We start from the raw sequence: 18,877 nt of genomic DNA on the forward strand, positions 1-18,877 counted from the left end.
GCTGGCCAAAAAAGTGGCTGCCAGTAACAAGGTATTGGAATAATTGCAATGATGTAAAAATACAGAAGCAAATCAATGACAGCTGAGGTGGGGTCCCCTTTGTTTCCCCCTTCCTCACCTGCCTATGGCACTAGTGGTGAAAATTAAAAAAAAATCTGCCAGATGCAAATGATTTGGGAGGAGTATCTGCATATTTTGCAGGGATGACGAGCTTACTCTGAAATGCAGAGATGGTGAATCCCAGGGCACTGGAGTGGAGAACAACAGTCTGGCCCTGTCAACACCCCAATTTATATATGCAGTGAAGTGCATGACCTTCTAGACATAATCACTGTAAGAAAAATAAAATAACTGACTCTCTGCAGCCTATGCTAATAACACAGCTCTTCTCATCTCCTAAAACTTAGCATTAAAATGATTTTTTTAAAGCCTGAAATATTGAGTGACAATAAATAATATGAATCCCATTTCCCATCCAAAGCCCCATTTTCAAGAGTAACAATAATCCCATTGTCAAATGACCCTAAGAGCTGGATTTATCTGTTCTATTCAGCTCATTAGCCTAAACTCTGCATCTTATTACAGGGTTCCTCACTAGACTGTTCACTATGAAACGCAGGTCAGGCAGTTTATTGTCAGTGTTTAAACTGCAGAAGTCAGTCAGTAAAAAGCCAGAATTACATGTTTCAAGCTAATAAAATGTGTCAGCATTTCCCTGACCAAATTTCCATGCTTATGTGACCAGAGGATCCTGTAACTCATGTCTGCAGAGTCCCACAGTTTCTTCCACCTCAACTGTTCTCTCAGACACACAGATGTGGATTCTTTCCCATGACAACATTCATCCATATAGCTGCTATGCAGCAGACTGATAGCAGCAGACATCACAAGAATATGAGAGTGATTTCAATTTAGTAAAGTAAGCACTAAAGGTAATTTGCAAACAAGTCTGTGATGTTTTTGATGTTTCTTCAAGAAAAGGAATTTCGAAAATCATGTTTATTTCCTGCTATTTCACCTTTTTCCCTTCAGGTCTTGAAATGGGCTTTAAGATAGTTCTACAAGTTTAAGAAAAAGTACTGACAATTCAAACTCCTAAGTTTGTTTTTCACATTCCCAGCAGGTCACTACAGAGCTCCCAATAAAAGGGCCTCTTAATGGCTTACAAATATTTGCAAAGTTATCCCCAGAAACCAAATCAAAATTATAGCAACTTCACAGAAGAGCCACAAGTTCCCAACCTAGAAGAAAATAAACCAGAAATCTCTTCTGAGATCCAGGTCTCCAGTGGACAACTATAATATAGTTCTAAGGTGGGAGCAATTGTATTTGAAAATGTTTTGTGTAACTTCAAAATACTTTCAATGTCTGAACAAGAGTGGGAAAGAAAGTGATTTGGTTAATAATACAGCACCTCTACAGATTCATCTGGGATCTGAGAGGTCTCCCACTCTGCTTCTCTGGATGTCTGAGACTCCTCACCCACAGAGAGGATAAGCTAACAGGCCTGATCTTTCCCAGATAAAATAAACCCACATACTTTTATTGTAATGTCATCAGATCTTCACCCCCAAAACCACAGAAACCAAAAATAGCTTCCTCCCTTTGACAGATTAGTGTTAAACTGAAACATTCAGTACAAATAAGCTGATGCAAAAATAAGTTAAAAATTAGAAGCGTTTAATGTCATTAGAAAGAAAAAGAGGCTCAAACACTGCTGCATCCTGTTGCAAGGACAGAAGTCATGTTCTTAAATTATTTCAGTATTTCAACATCCATATCAAGTGCAGCAAAATGCATTTGACTTCCAGTGGCACCTTCTACCCAATATGAAATCCACCGACAAACCATACTGCAAAGACTCGATTTCTCAGTTGTTTTGGTTTTTTCATTTATTAGAACTATGACTGAGAAAGTTTTGAAGGGAAATTAAATATTTTTAGGTCCCTAAGCACACACAAAGAAGCCACTACTGTGTTTATTCCACTGGAACCTGTGTTTGCTATACATTCACTTTAAATGAAGGACTATTACCAGACTGCTTTTACCCTAACAGACGATTGGTACAAAACACCAGGCACGGACAACTTAAAAGGGACAAAGCAGCTCCAGCTCCCAATTCAATTACATTAGGCTACTGGAATTGTGCAGCTAAGCAAGGAGTCAGCAATCAGAGCAATCATATTCAATCAGCAAGCACCAGGGTACAGCTGCCTTTTCCATCAGGGCACAGTGCAGCATCCTGTTGGGGTGAGCAGAGCACTGACTGAAAACAGAAAAAGCATCTCTTCACTCCTCCCCTGCTGCCATCCGTACTCCAGACTTGTCCTTCCTACAGCCCAGGAGGGACCAGCCATACTGCATACTTACAGGCAGATCTGCATAGAAGTAGTGTTTTCTGTCAAACAAGGACTTCTTGTTTATGCTGCAGTTGAGTGCCAGGCCTGTCATCACTGCTGCTTCTACACATCTCCTGTTGAGAACCTAAGGAAACATGACACATGGTTTTGCTCAGATACTCAGTATGTTACAAATGTGTCTCCCACACACTGCCTTATAAGGAGCATATATTCAATTTCTCTTGTCTTCAGTCACCATTAGATCTCTTTCTTTGCGTGGGTAGCTCTTATTCATCATTAAAGTTGTGGTAGCTATAAATCTGCAAAGCTTTAAGATGAAAAAACAAGCTATTCAGTCATTTTGTCATACCACATATGGAGGTGTGCACTGTTCTGGCTTGCTACTTTTGCAAAACTTCAGTGCTTTTGAATCTTTGAGGGTACAAGAGACAAATCACAGCACATGATAACTGACTTGTAACCAGCTGTCAGCTCATACTGGGAATTTGAAGCACAGGGGATTTGCATTAGGGACTGCAGTGCTGTTACAGTAGAACACTTCAGAACACCTGTAACCACAGAGCCACAGTGAATTTAGGAGTGTCTACACATACCACAGATTTTAATACTTTGCTTAACCAGGATGAAATGATGCACACTTACATCTTTGCTAAAACAGAACCCAAAAGACAGCAATTGATCCCATGGCTACAAGTATACACGTTTCCAGTACCCAAGAAACCCATGTGATTAAGGTTTTTGCAGAATGCCATGTGGTCTGAAGACCCAGAAAGGCCTTCACAAAGAAATAAAGGAGTTAAATGCAATTCTTCACCATGGACCCATCACTCTCCACACTACACCCTTCCATCTCCCCAGAAGGGTCAGGATCCAGAGGCGAAAGAAAATTTCACTCCAAAAAGTCCTGACAAATGATGGTTTTTTTCAGATGTGCTCTCATTAATTTAACAGTTCGTTTAACGAACATCAAATGGATGAAACTGAAAAGGAAAAAAGACTGAATTTGTCTTAGTACAATTCTGACATGCTCACACTTACAGCATTTTGAAACAGGAACAGAACTTTATCCATCTTGTTCTGCACTGTACAGCTGCCAAGAAGTCTATTTCCAGAAGGACCATTAAAGGAGCACATTATGTAAAGGAATGTACATGACTTCATCTGCATTGACCAGAACATAAAAGGCTTAAATAATGTTTTCTTCCATGTTTCTGACACTATTTACTTTTTATATTCTCCAGCCTGATTTCTGAAAACATATTAAGCAGCTGTACATTTCCCATCATCCCACATCTTCAGCCAGAAAACGAATATTTTACTCATTTAGTTTTTAAAAATCAAAATAGTAGGAGAGGATATGGGCAACTCTTCATGTAACCAAAACTTAAAAATTGCTTATACAGAAAAGAAATTAAATATTTAAGACATTTAACAAGGGAACTTTCAGATCTTTAGTGTAGCTATATATGGCTAACTAGAACACATCATCTGTTCAGGCATATTTTACTTATTAAAAAATTTAAGAGATACATAAAGCAAATTCTAGACAAAAAAAAAGGAAGAACAATCTCCCTTTGAAATACTGATTCACAGAAAAATGAATACAATTAGTCCTGACTCTAATCTAAAGAAAATTGGTAACTACAAAATATTAATTTATTTTAGTAGCATAACTGCAATTCATTATATAGTAGATGCTTCTGTTTTCAATAATTAAATGCCTCCAGACAGTACAGACACTTTTTTTTTTTACTGTTTAAGGAATTCTGTAACAGTGCTAGTCAAACTGTTCAATGTTTAAAATATCATCCTATTTCTAAATATGCAGGCAAATTTCCTCCTACTAAAGCCTTATGGCATAATCCTGTTCAGCTTTACAAATTAGTGAGGACCATGCCAGTCAGTCCTTTACAAACTGGCCACCAGAAACCCATTAAGCCTCCATAAGGACTGGTGGACTCAAAACACCACTGCTTCAAAGCAGTGAACCAGTATCCTGCTACAATTCCTGATGGTGCAGGGGCTGTGACTGACAGCAACCAGTGAACAAGACAAAACCCAGCTCCTGGGTCACAACCAGTGAAAGCTTCATAGCACTTCATTGCCCTTCAATTTTTACTTCAAACAGGGTAGTGTGTATCTTACTCATTGTCCTAAGGGATAACACTGTTTTGAGGTGAAAAAAAATAATCCCCATGTATATACTACTTATACCAGAGAGAACCTTTTGCTCGACTGCTGATGAAACATTTTGGTGGCTCTGGGGAAAAACTGGCATAAAAACATGAAGTATTGATTATTTTTTATGTAGTATTACTAAGCATTTAGATGACTCTGATGTGTATGTATCCCCAGTGTACTGGATCATAGTAGCCAAATTGTTGTATATGCACCATTACTCATTCAACTTCCCGTGCTATTCCTTCACCGATCTCAGTGGGGAGAGAAGGCCTTGCAAAGCAGATCTTTCCTGCTATGGCATACTCAGATGGCTACCATGCCAATCTGCTTTCTCTGCCCTGTGTGCCTTTAAAAAAAAACAACCCAAAACCAACCAGATGACCCTCTTCTTCTTCAAAAATCAAAACTTATCTAATACTGCTTCATTTCTGAAGTGACTTTTACTACCCATTCCCATGACCAAGGTTGTAAACACAAAGCAGAATTGTTTAAGCAAACTACTACCTTTCCTTCAAACAAGCCTTGCTTTTCAAATAATCTGCAGTGATAAACATCAATTCAGTATGTGAAACTTCCCATACTAATGACCTAGAGTAAGTCCTCCAGCTTGTTTATGCAGGAAGCTGTTATTAAGTTGACAGCTTTGACTAGCACCAAAGATTTAAATTACTGGCTTGAACTGACAAGCTGCCTGTCTGGTGTGTTAGCAAAGTGCTGGCCTTGAAAGCAAGCTGTGTAGTTCCTGCAGTAGCTATGGACAAAATACAGTAGTCTATAAAGACTTCTTCAATGTTTCTGGTCTTCTAAATTGGAAGCATCCCTCCTAGTATTTAAAGAAAATCCTAGAGAGCTGTTACAAAAGGAAATATAAGTTGTTTGTATTGGAAACTCATGAAAAACCTTAACAATGGCATCACAACACCAGCACCATTTCCCTTGTAGCTACGGTCTCCTGCTACAGCACCATGGTAACTGAGCACTAAAGGAATGAAATAACAGTCCAGCCAAGATCTCTCTTTTTCTGCTACTTGTCTATTCTTCACATCTAGTCCACAAGTGGAAAGACTGCTTTAAAAAATTTATCTTTATTTGCAAGTTCAGTTTAGTCAAGACCTTAGTTTCAAATACAATATTCAATAGCTATACAAAACTATATACAGTACCTTTAATGGCACAAATTCCCACCAAAAGCAATTTTCTAACAGCTTTTTCTTTAACAACAGGTTTACTCCTTATATTAATATATTAAAGAAACTTGGCACCCTTTTAAGTAAAGGTATAGGCTTCTATATTTAGTAAATTACCATGTTTACATTTTAAAGAGGGTAGGTATGTTTTGCTAATGAGTATTATATAGGATAATTGGGGAGAAAAAAAGAAGAAACATCTAGATAACTCTCCTGGAAAAAGTTTATTTTTTCTACCTTTTACAAAAAAACAGTAATCTCTGCAATAACACTTGTACCCAGGAAGCCTATCTTACAGAAGAAAATATTCCTTGTACTAAAACCAGTAAAATCAAAATAATTCCCCAGAAATTTTTAACGTTTTTGATTCTAGGTCACGCATTTCAATAAAGTAGATTTAATATTCATTGGCTATCTTAAGACTTTCAGTCCTACTTACAATCATGAAAAAATCAGCATTAATCAGATTAACTGCAGGACTGTTTATCTAAGAAACATTTAATTTTAGCTCCTTTTCATTCAAAATAATATCTGAAAGAAGGAAGTAGTACAAGGTACTCAGCCAGCTCTCTGTAGACCAGACACTAATCTTCAGAAACCTCAACAGATATATCTAATCACATTTTCAAGTACTCCTATTTCATCTCACTCTGATTTTTATTTGCTTCTACTAATGGATATATACTCAGTCTTACTATTCTAGCTGTGTTAAAAGTACCAAATTGCTGCAATATATGGTTCTTTGAAGTGCAATCATAAGTTAAACTTCAAAATAAAATACCCTTATACGTATTTAGTCCCAGTGTAATTGTGGCTGTTCAGTCTGACACGGTAGATGAGTACTTACTGCTCTGCAGCATTCTGCCTTGGCATCCTCCCACACACAGAGAAGGGACCAACTGTAGCTATGCATGTACACAATGTACATACAATACATCAAGAGCTGACCATTCCCAAATGAGCCATTTATTTCAATAGGTTACAACCAGACTCCATCCCCCGAAGAATACAGTAAAAATTTAAAAAACAAGACAACCTAAGTCCTGTCATTTCTTGGGTATTCAAAGAACCTCTGTTCCAAAACTTAGGTCTCAAATTTCAGGGAAAATTTTAAAAGCCTCGGTTTAGTGTCCTGTGCACTTAGTCCAGCATCTACTTCACGGCATGTTTGCTGCCCCAGTATGAGCATTATGTTCTTATCCCTAAGGAAAGGGACAAGACAGAAGGGGAAGAAGCACCAGACATTTTAAATTGAGATCTTAGCTTTATCAAAAGAGATTCCAGCTTAAGAGAACAAAATGGCAACTCAGAAGCTGAAACAGCAAAGGCGATGAGGGCCATTAAACATACCTAATGCACTTTGTAACTTTACCTTTCCACAGTCTGGGACCAAAGCTATACATTACTATACAAAACATATTACTGCTAACCTTGTCTAATGGCAAAGCTGCCTTACGGTGATGCAGCACGCATTGATTCCAGTCATATCTTAAAACCAGGCAGTTGTGACATCAAGAAGTACCCAGCTCCCAAGCACACTACTTGAGGTGTACTCAAAACAGTAAGAGGGCACACTTTCTCAAAGCTGAAGAGCTAGCCTGAAAGCTTGTATCACAAGGCTTAGGATGGAGGAAGCATCTTCCAGTGTCAGTGATTATGAGAAAAATGCAGCAGCAGTAGGGAGAAATGCTGACCCCTAGGAGCAAGAAAAACAGAAGGTAATACCAGATGCAAAGATATTTCAATAATGACAGACTTTAAGGTTTCTCAGCCCAACAGGAGTTGCTAAAAGAAACGCAGAAGGAAAAATGCATTCAGACTGCTGTGTGGGCAAACCACAGAATAAATCTGTTTTCTGGGAAGCAGCCAATCCAGATCATATCTCTGATCCCATCAGCAGTATCTAAAACCAAATGAAGTTCCACCCTGCAGAACCAGTTCCAAACAGGAGAGCCCACAGGGAAGACAGGACAATACAACGGTGATACAGTGGTTTGTGATATCCATAAGCAAAGGCTGTGCTTGTGTGGTGTTCCCATAAAGAAGTCCAGTACCCCTCTAACATCCATGCTCTCCTCGTTGACATCAGTCTTCTGCATCTGCCACATGGTGTTTTTTGACCCGTCATAAGGATGCTCCCTCTCTTATGCCAGCTGAAATTTAAATCACTGCTAATACTCTCTGATCCAGGGCATGTTTAGTACAGGAAGATCCAGTGATAACATTTGATTGCTGCTGGAGGCAGGAGACTGAGCAACGGCTAAAACTTAAGTTACAGACTATGATCAAATCCAAAGGCACAAGAGGTTTGAGGAGAATTGTCTCAGACCTTTCTTCTTACACTGAGTTCCAGAAAAAAAAGGCTTTTCAACATGAATATCATCTGCCCTCTTCAACATAACATAGATTGTTTGATTTCTTAAATGGAGACACTTCAGAGCATTTAGGACAAAATAGTTTGTAAACCAACCCCCGCCCTGTTTCTCCTTGCAGATGGTCCTTTGCTTGTAGCCTTGGTGAAAGCCAGCTCTGTGGTTCTCTGAGTTGTAACAAATTCTGACCTTTGATACCCATTTACTGTCATTTTCTATTATTTCTAAGTCTTGGCTATCTGCCATCTACTCCTTCTTGCAATCTTTGTGTATATGAGAGCCCCCACTAAACACACACTGAACACTCAGCCATTTGCTCCAACTCCCTCATTCCTTTTTTCTCCAGCTGCTGTCTCCCAAAACATGGTTATTTGTTCCTCAGACATCTTTTCCCTGCAGAAAGAGATCCTGACTCAGATCTCTTAAGAGAGCAAAATACACAAATTGGGAGTAAACCAGAAGTGGTCTTTTACACATAGATAAAAGATGATACTAAATCAGGAAAACATTAGGTGACATAATGCAACAAGTCTTGCAAAGAGCTATTAGGAAATTATTTGAGAGAAATTATAAGAGAGCAAACTGAAATGATTCGCTTTTAACAAAGTTGTTCTGGAACAGCAGAACCAACAGAGACTAATTTCCTTTAAATAATATCCCTAGTTTGTTTTACCTAAGCATTGACCCCCAAAACTCTCTCCCCTGTGACTCCCCCATCTTCTCATTTCACCAAACATCCCAAAATGAGTATAAAGTGTCACAAGTATCTGAAGAGCAGAAGCCCAAATAAAGCTGAGATCAGCAGGGAGACTAAATTGATAATTTCCTCTTCATATGCTTGCTAATACATTCATAAAAACCCTCTACAAGCCTAAAACTTTTTTGAGGGAAATTTAGCTGAACTTGGCAGCAAGTGGCAAAACCAGCATTTCTGTATAGAAAACAATGGTCCTTGTGGCAAAATCTGCTTATGTAACTAATAACCATCACTTGCAGAAGTTTACATAATCCTCTCAGAATCAGTCATATTTAAGGTGACAAGGTGACTGATAACCAGAGAGACCACAAAGAAATTAATTTTACCCCAGTAACCAATTACAGCCTAACTGCACCAAGATAAGTTTCAAACAAAATACATAAACCTGACAGTTATGCAACATTACACACCAGACAGCTAACCATGAAGAGAACAAAGATCCAGTCGAAAATTATTGGTCATTACTGTTGGACAATGCTTCCCTAAACACCTTTTAAAGAAAAACTCTTCAAAGAAACAATTGTTAAGAAGAAGAATGGTAGCAAGATCTCCATTTGCAAAGTTAAAATGCTAAGAAATTGGTAGAACCATGAAACTTTTGCTTTAGAGAGCACTGCTTACATACACATATATACAACACACGACCTTGGATTTCCTCAAATGGAGGCACCTGGAACCAGACTGTCTACATACTGTGAGAAAACTAAATCAAATCAAACACTTAAGGATAGCAGAGCACCTATAGTGACTGATAACAGAGGTAATAGAAATTTGCAACAATAAATCTCCTCTCAGGTCCAACTTAAAGAAATTCCCAGCCCACTCAGAAAAGCTACTGCAAAAAGCTAATGAGCATTTCAGCAGCAATTTCCACCTGAATTCAGAAAGGGGGGACACCAACATGTCATGTAGTGGTTGTGCTGTCCAAAAGAGTCAAAGATGGCACAATAACTGCAGTAACAGGACTGTGTGAAAGAAAGGAAACAAGATACTATCAATTCCTGCTCCCCCACTAAGAAGTAGAAAAATACCTGTGCAAAGCAAAAGGTGAAGTGATTAAAAAGAAACAACACAAAATGAGGAAAGAGAAAACACATAGACAACATCATTGATACATTGAAGGATCTACTGAAATAGGTGATAACAAGATGTTTAATCAACTCAATGTCATTCTAACTGGCAAGTTTGCATCAGCCAGAGGGACTTGTTAAGGATGAACAATAAAGCCAACAAGAAAAGAGAGCTCAACAGTTACTGAGGTGCTAAGGAGACAGCCCTACCTGAATTGTTAACATTGACAAAAAGATTAAAACACCCAGAATGAGTGTCAGAAATACCCACACATATATGAGACATAACAAAAACTGAGAGAAAATGTTACGAGGGACTCCTTCAAAGCTTGAGAGAGGAGCAACAAATGTCACCAAATACTTCAATACACAAGAGCAGAGACTTCTCCAGAAGAAATGGCCTAAGTATGACATAACGTCAACCTAAGCAACTGCAGTAATGGAGGAACTATTACATTTCTCAGACCCCAATGAAGGAGTTTGGTTCCACAGGTAACCCCAGGGCTGCGAATGATCCTATGGAATGCAAAGAAATAGAATGAGAAACAACCTGTACCATAACCCAGTCCTGAAAGTCACCCAAAGCCAGCATCACTCATCTTTCAAAGGCCTCTTCTGACCAGTACAACAGCTTTGAACTGATTAATAGTTTGAAATTCTGTAGGCAGGCTTTAATTCACCATGAACTTGGACATTTAAGGGTCTATGAACCACAATGGCGTCCTCAGGGAGCAATGGTTTAAAAGCCTAATTCACTCCTCTACTCTTTTTCTAAATTATGTGAGATTTTCTTTATAGAAGCTTTCTGGACTGCAAGCCCAGCAAGCTGGGACTATGTGAGCAAGAAAAGACTCTTAAGCACTGACCATACAATGCATGTCACAAACCCAAATATCAGGAAAGAAAGGACTGCAACAGAAAGGTACCATCAAATTCTAAAAAAAAAAAAGAAAGTCTTTTTTCTCCTAAGTACAATTACTACAGTTTTAGTGAAATAAGTAATGAGGAGTTTAAGTGAACCTAGACATAGGCAGATGGTTTAAAACAAGCATGAACTCAATTCTTTCATCAGGCATTGCCACTGATTTTAGGAGAGCTCATGGATACAAAACCTAGCCATCATATGGTTTCAAAGAAAAGAAGAAAAATTATGTAATGGAAGCTAAAAAAACATCCATACAATGATCAGAAGATTGTTCAGTTCCCCATGAAATGTGCATGCAATTAAAACTGTAGTTATCAAAAGTCAAGCTGAGAAGCAGGCTTTTTTTCAAAACAAAGTAGTACAAGAAGGGAGTAAATTCACATGCATGCCGGCAGGAATGTCAAAACAAAACTGAAATCACAAGTTGGTAAAGCAGCTGTTGCAATCTCCAGATTTAACAGGCACAGGATATCAAAAAAATCTAGTTTCAAGCTGTAAAGTATAAATTCTGGTCTCAAATGCTGTCTCTGTTCCAGTACGAATAGCTGACAGACAGATCCACCAAAATCTCACGCAAACCTCTCAGAGCCTTTGAAAGAAAACGCATCAGATAAATCCTGTATATTCTGATGAACTGTAGATGTTATTTAAGTCTGATAATCCATCACCCAAAACATCTAGAAGAACACTGGGTACCTGCCACTGCCAAGAACAGATGGAAACACCCTCTCTAATCCCAAACTGGTATTAGCCCTGTCACATGCCTGGGCAGCCCAGCACTGCAAGGCAACAGCCTGACAGACACGCTGTCAGCGACTGCGCAGTGCTGCGCCGGCATCTGCTAGCCCCGGACAAGCCCGAGCTTGGAGCTGAAGGTGCCAGAGCTGCACTGCCAGAAGAGACACGGGCTAAAGCTGCTCTAGCATTGCACTCTCCCATGAAAAGGAGTGATCTGGTTGCCCAACTGTCACTATACAAGTGAGAGAAGATAAAGCAGAACTAAAACATGCCCCTCTATACTGTTTACAGATGGAAAAGGAGAAAATTATTTGTTCAGATAAAACCATGCATCTCACATGACATTCTACAGCTCTTACTCTGTTTCTTCTGAGGTCAGAAGGTATTCAACTTTTCTTCATTGGAAAAAGAGCTTGATCATTACCAAGTGTTTCTGAAAAGTCTGTTGTAAAAAAAAGATAAAACAGATGCTGTTCACACTACAAGGAGAATGAAATTCAAATGCATGAGAAGATATCAAAAAGTTCAAAATATTTAAGACTGTAGGGCTAATATTCAAATCTTATTAATTTAAACCTTGGTTATGTAAATCCTAGATTATTTCTTTATATACTTGCCTACAAACGACTGCCTACAAGAGGATCACGGTTTCACTTCACTCATGCAGGAGACAAACGTAAAATGTGCGACAAAGACTAAGCACCGACAAAAAGGTTTCAGCCTTTAGCTGCTAGATCTACTATCTTATTTCTGTGGCTGAGCTATAATTAACTTTTAGTCAGCCACCTCCATCATGAAAATAGATAATCATGGATTCTTTTTCTGTGAGCATAGTTTTAGCTTTAAAAACCTTTATAAAGCCTCTCAGAATTTTCAGAGGCTAAATTGGATTGGGACGGCAACCACCTTTATGGATCCTCAGAAGAATTTTAGTCCAGTCTGCAGGTATAATGCACTATTTGCTACCATGTATAGAGTAATACTTCCTTTATAATAGGTCTTCTGAAGATACCAAGCCAAGATCATTGCCAAGTCCATTCAGAAGGTAAAAGCCCCAGGCTTTTGCAAATTGCATTACATAAAATGAAATGTATCTAGTCAGATGCAGTCCCAAAGAAAGGAGAGCGCTGTAGTAATTTGAGTAAGATGCTATCACATCTGGTGGTGAGGGGCTTCATCACCACAGTGCACAAAAAGTGTGCCGATTAGCATGGGATGTGCCATGCAGTCCTGCTATTTCCAAACCCCCTTTATTAATCAAAGGTTTGACACATCAGTCAGTCTCAGCTGGCCCATCTTATTTTAGTGCCTGGCGAGATTATGGAGCAGAAGAAAACTATGCCAAGACACATGTAAAATAATTAGGTGGTTACTGACAGCCAAAAAACTTCACAAAGGCAAATCACACCTGATGAATTTGGTGGCCTTCTACAAAAGGGTTATAGAGTTGGTGGATAAGAAGAGCAACTGACATTGTTTTTTGCACTCAGACTTGTGCAAAGAAAGCATTTGACACTGTCCCACAAGACATCACTGTCTCTAAACTGGAGAGACATGGATTTGGCAGATGGACAACTCAGTGGACAAGGAATTGGCTGGATGGTGGCACTAAAAGAGCTGTGGTTAACAGTTCAATGTCCAGGTGGAGACCAGTGACGAGTGGTGTTCAGGGGTTGCTATTGGGACTGGAGCTGTTTGATATCTTTGTCAGTGACAGAGACAGTGGGATCAGGTGCATTCTCAGCAAGTCCACAGATGACAACAAGCTGTGTGGTGTGGTCAATATGCTGGAGGGCAGGGATGCCATCCAGAGCGATCTGGACAGGCCTGAGATGCTCAACAAGGCTAAGTGCAAGATCCTGCAGTTGGGTTGGGGCAATCCCAACCACAAATACAGGCTGGGCAGAGAATGGTGAAGTCCTGCACCTGAATCAGGGCAATCCCATGCACCAATATAGGCTGGGCAGAGAATGGATTGAGAACAGCCCCAAGGAGAAGGACTTGGGGGTGTTGGTTGAGAAGATGCTCAGCATGAGCCAGGAAAGCACACTTGTAATCCAGAAAGCCAATTGTGTTCTGGGCTACATCCAAAGCCCCATGGGCAGCAGGTCAAGGGAGATGATTCTGCCCCTCTACTCCACTCTTGTGAGTTCCCACCTCATGTGCTGCATCCAGCTCTGGGATGCCCAACATAAGAGGGACACCTATTGGAGAGGGTCCAAGGAGGGCCATGAAGACGACCAGAAGGCTGGAACACCTCTTCTATGAAGACAGGCTGAGAGAGTTGGGGTTGTTCAGCATTGAGAAAGCTCTGGAGAGACCTTACAGCATTTTCCAGTACCTAAACAGGGCCTACAAGAGAGCCACAGGGACATTTTACAAGGACCTGGAATGATAGGACATGGTTTTAAATTGACACACGTCAGGTTTAGATTAGATGTTACAAAGAAATTCTTGACTGTGAGGGTGGTGAGGCACTGGCACAGGCTGCCCAGAGAAGCTATGTGTACCCCATCCCTGGAAGTGTTCAAGGCCAGGCTGGATGGAGCTGTAAGCAACCTGGTCTAGTGGAAGGTGTGCCCATGGTAGCGGGGCTGGAACCAGATGCTCTTTAAGGTCCCATGCACTCAAACCATCTCATAATTCTATTACTCTATAATAATTTTTTTCCATCTCATGCCAAATAGAAGGGCACCTGCATAGCTCTTCTCACCTGTAGCTGTCTCTCAGAGGCACTTTATGAGAACAACACAGTGAAATGGCTATGCCACTTCCACTGTGATGACCCTCCCAAGGCCTACTTGCAGCAGAAGCATAAAATAAGCTGTATTAACCTTACAAGAAGCAAATATAAAGAGGAAAGATGGAGGGCTTAAACACATTCTTCTAGCTTCACCTCTCCTGTGCAGAGCACAGCAAAGGCTCACACCAACACTTACTGGTGACCCAGAAATGCACAGCAACCTGAAAAGCTCCCTTTAGCACCATCATTTCTGGTCCCATTGTGAAGGAACAAATACTAGCATGGCTCTCTATCACAACCACCTCGTAGTCACACAGTAAATTTAAATCCCTGTGACACTGAAAACTGTCCCTATAGTTCTCAGTTTAAAACAGCAGTCTTTCTCTTCTAGAGACAGCACAACTATTGTATAAAAACTTTGCTGCTATTTTTTTCATTTCTCAACAAAACGGCATCCAAAGGAAAGGCCGAATATTTACCTTCTAAGTAGTCTTATCAGGCAATAACCAAATACTTTTAAAATGGCTTTTTTTTTTTTTGTTTGGGTTTATTCTACAAATATTTCCAATTTTCAAAAATGACCTTCCATCTTTCAAAATTTACCAAAATCCAATTCTGCTTCAGATACTATTGCCATGTACAAACTTACATACAGAAAACAAGTCCAACTGATTCCAGAACAAATGCTGGTCTCTCACATTAATTCCTGTGCAGCAAGTACAATGGGAAAGTAAAGCTATGACTACTGACTGGATTTTGCGTCACATTCTAACATGCACAAACATGTATTTTGTAACATCCACTTTCAACTCTATTTTCACCACTACTACAGTAAGAAAAATCTTTCTTCTCTTTGTATAGATAAAAGCAGCTGGTAGAACCTAACATAGCATTGCTACTTAAAATTAACCTAACGATTCTGGATTTTTTCTTCTCAGGTGCAGTTATATTCTCCATCAAAGCCCACATGTACTGAGGTCTTCTCACAAAGGTCATACCAAGCCTTGTTTTAAAGCCTCATTAATAAAGAGAAAAGACACACACACACACACACACACTGCACCCTTGATAAATAGTAACATACAGAAAAATTCCTCATAAATATTCATTTTTGTTCACTCAAGAACAGCTTTTCTACTTGACTGAATATAAGCAGTAGACAATTCAAGAGAATTTCTGTGCATTAACAGAAGATTAAGTAGAAGGTCTAAAACCAGAATCTTCAGCTGTTTGGATTTTGTGACTACCTAACCTAGCCCTGCTCCCAAATGAAAGGAACTAATTTTCTGTCTTTCAGTCTAGCTAGACTCGTCTAAAACCAAATGATTGCATAAGATTCCCATTATCTCCATGAAGTTTTCAGAATTTCCATATAGTCAGATCTGAAACTCAGCTCTGAATTGCCGCTGCAACCAGAGTGAAATCCCAATTTTATTAGCATCTAAACTTCACTTCCTTAGTTTTCAGTACCTTTGCAAACACAGAAATAAAAATAAAATAGTAATTAAAAAATTTCTCTTTTTAATGATAATGACATACATCAAGACCCTAGAAATCCAGCCACAAGTTAGTTCTCAATTTTAGAAGATTATCTGAGGCTGTTTTATGGTGATGAAAAGTTTCAACTAGATTTAAAAATACATTTCTGTAACTGGAATTCAAACCTGCACTTTAATGAATACAGTCAGTGAAACACTTCTGCATTAAATAATTGGACCCCACTACAATCTCTGCACACTTGTTGCATGTGGCAATGCTAAGCCTATTCAATATTTATTTTCACTGTATTGTAAGAGCTTATGTTATAATTTTTTTTAATTTTTATTTTTATGTTAAACTTGTTAGATTCTCAGAGAATTTTACAGCAGTACTGTCATAGCCATCACAGTTATAATTAAGCTGTGAATTCAAACACTTATTATGTTTTCACTAATAAACCTTATTGCTAAGTGCTAGCTAGTTATTCTGACCTATTAATCCACAGTGTTTCACACAGATTACTTTTTTTTTAATAATTGCATTGCTCTGGAAATAGGAATGGTTGACACTTTCCTAAATTGGAGACTTTCTACTCAGGAAGCAAAGTAACTCCACAGTGAGACATTCCAAATGGCAAATGACAGCTACATAAACAAACATATGGCAAAATAACATCAAATGGCCACTCAGAAATCAAAGATGTTCTTCTCTCACTGGGCTTTAAGCATCTCTCATATTTAAGGAATTTCCTGTGTGGCATACTAACCAAACACACCCACTTTGGCCTCAAAGAAATACCACAATCCATTCACTATGTTGAAGAGACACTCCTGATTTTTTTCCTTTGCAGGGGATATAAAGTATCTGAGGCAATAACTAGGGAGTGAGGAAATTGAAAAGAAACAGTACTAGGCATCTCATGTTATGAAACAAACAGAAATCAGAACGGTAAGGAAAAGTAGTCATATGTATGACTATTGTCAAATCCTAAGAAGAATAAAATATTAGAAACATACACAAAGTCGCCTGACATTAATCCTGATATAAATGAAATTGTAGCTTAACTTACTGGTAAAGTTCCTGGTAAAGAGGCATCAAAGAAAGATACCAAAGAGTTGGGAGGTGCTGCAAACTGGACTTGGGAACCAGAGAAGAGTTTTGATTTGGAACTGATCTGTGCATGAATTTCCAGACCCACAACTGGTATCCACGGAGCAAGGCTGAAAAGGAAAGAGAAGGGGGAAACAATTTAAATATAGATGACATTAAAAACCATGAACAGCCAGAAACAGAATTAAGAATGCTTAGTTTATTAACAAAAATTAAATTGTGATTGTAAAGACATTGTAAACAATGTTGCAAATGCACCTACACTGTAATGGAAAAGGTTGTGCTGCGATACTGGAGAACAGAGGCTACAGGGACTATATGGCAGTGTTGTACGCAAAAAAGAACGTCATAAAAAAATTTAATGATTTGAAACTTTTAACTTTTCCTTACACGAGAAATCTCTGAGAAATTAATGAGGCACACTTGCATGCTGGATGAACCCTAATTTGCTGCCTCGTGAAAATCCCCAAATCATCATAAATATGAATTACTTCTCAGGTAGTTTGAAAAATCTCCAACAGACAGGTGGCATAATAAATTATGTATTCTTTGTCAGATAGACACTTGCATGCTGGGAAAGGTGGCTCTCCAGAGCAGCATTAGTAGAATATTAGCATAAACATTAGTAATCTGGTAATAGAGAAATCATAATTTCAACTAGAGAGCTAATGTTCTCTGAATGTATTCCGCAGAATAAAGCTTCTCCATATCATCTAAAAAGTAATTGCAATTCTCACATCCATAACCTTTATATGGACAAGAGAAAAAGGTCATCTTTAAAGTATGACTTGCTTGACAGTTTCTGTAAGTAATTATCTGGCCTTGAACAAATGAAGTGGCACAAATAATATTTCATTGATGGAATCACATTTCTATGGCAGAATCCTTCAGCAGTATGAGTACCCAGATAGCTATAGGAGATAGCAAGCTGTGGAAAAACATCAAACAAATATATCAAGTACAGTGTTCCTTCCAAAGGTGAACTTTCTCCATTGCCAAGGTTTTAGTTCTCCATCGGCCCTCCAACAGCGGAGGACATCCCTACTAACAGCAAACTAGTGATGCGGATGCCACTTATATTGATGCTTTAGGAAGAAGAATATTATCGTAAAAGATTTAGGTTCAGATGTTTAAAGAAGCTAGTAATTTTTCTTTTACTGAAATAGTATTATTCTTTGGTATTTTCAACTAATCATACAGATGCCTCAAGTTTTAAGAAATAATGTGGGCTTTCTTTTACATTTTAGAGGCAAATTTATTCTATTGTTTCCTGCATTCTTCAGAAATGCCTTTCTGTCATAACATGGTATTAAAAATTACACCAGGTGCTTTGCTGAATCGGTGCCTTGGCTTACACTCAGAGAAAAAGGTACATGCGCCAGTCAGTCCTTCAATCCTCCCAACAACACTGATGAGGCACCTGGAACTTCTCGCGGTGTTTGTTCAAGGACTGTGTTTATCTGTGTCTCTAAAGAATCAGCAGCTACTTCCCTGCGCAACTTTCTTGAAGTAATCAGTTGTGTAGAGAGAAACTCCCAGCACACCGAACAGGAGAACTTGTTCAGGTCTTGACTTTCAGTTGCAGCCGAAATAAAATGCTGTTTCAGGCACACTGCCCAAATCTCACAATACTCCACTGGAAGAAAAAGCCTCTTTTGGACTAGAATAACCCTTGAAAACACGCTCATGAAAGCTGGTGCGGCCCTCGCTGTCCATCTTCGGCACACGTGAACGCTCAGGCCTCGTGAGCTGCACGCTCTTATCGCAGCCAAGCGTGTCAGGGGGTCACGGCCCCACTGCCGCAGCAATTACCGTGTGCGCTTTGGGGAAGGTGCGAGATAAACGCGTGCTGAGCAGGCGCTGCCAGCTGCCAGTAAGCTGTGCATGCCTTACACCGCTCAGAACCCGGAATTTACACCGGACCCCGCTGCCGTCCCCCCCCCCCCCCTGCCCCA

At 39.3% G+C, this 18,877-nt stretch overlaps 1 protein-coding gene across 5 annotated transcripts in view; it reads right to left on the bottom strand.

Moving 5' to 3' along the window:
- The window catches only part of GATB (glutamyl-tRNA amidotransferase subunit B), a 45,035-nt gene extending 26,212 nt beyond the window's left edge, over positions 1-18,823 (bottom strand). For 2 of the 5 annotated variants that reach the window (XM_017736830.1, XM_017736829.1), the window contains exons 1-3: positions 18,735-18,823; positions 16,882-17,032; positions 2,371-2,484 (exon numbers count right to left, since the gene is read on the bottom strand). In XM_017736830.1, coding sequence (XP_017592319.1) covers positions 2,371-2,484; positions 16,882-17,032; positions 18,735-18,808 — 339 coding nt within the window. In that variant the 5' untranslated portion in view covers positions 18,809-18,823. Of the gene's footprint in view, positions 1-2,370; positions 2,485-7,158; positions 7,425-11,949; positions 12,033-16,881; positions 17,033-18,277; positions 18,298-18,734 lie in introns of those variants that run through there. The other 3 variants (XM_017736834.1, XM_017736832.1, XM_017736831.1) reach the window with 3 other exon arrangements.
- Between the last annotated feature and the right edge of the window lie 54 nt (positions 18,824-18,877).

The sequence above is a fragment of the Corvus brachyrhynchos genome, unplaced genomic scaffold (genome assembly GCF_000691975.1).
Source record: "Corvus brachyrhynchos isolate BGI_N302 unplaced genomic scaffold, ASM69197v1 scaffold175, whole genome shotgun sequence".
In the NCBI taxonomy this organism is placed as follows: Eukaryota; Metazoa; Chordata; class Aves; order Passeriformes; family Corvidae; genus Corvus; species Corvus brachyrhynchos.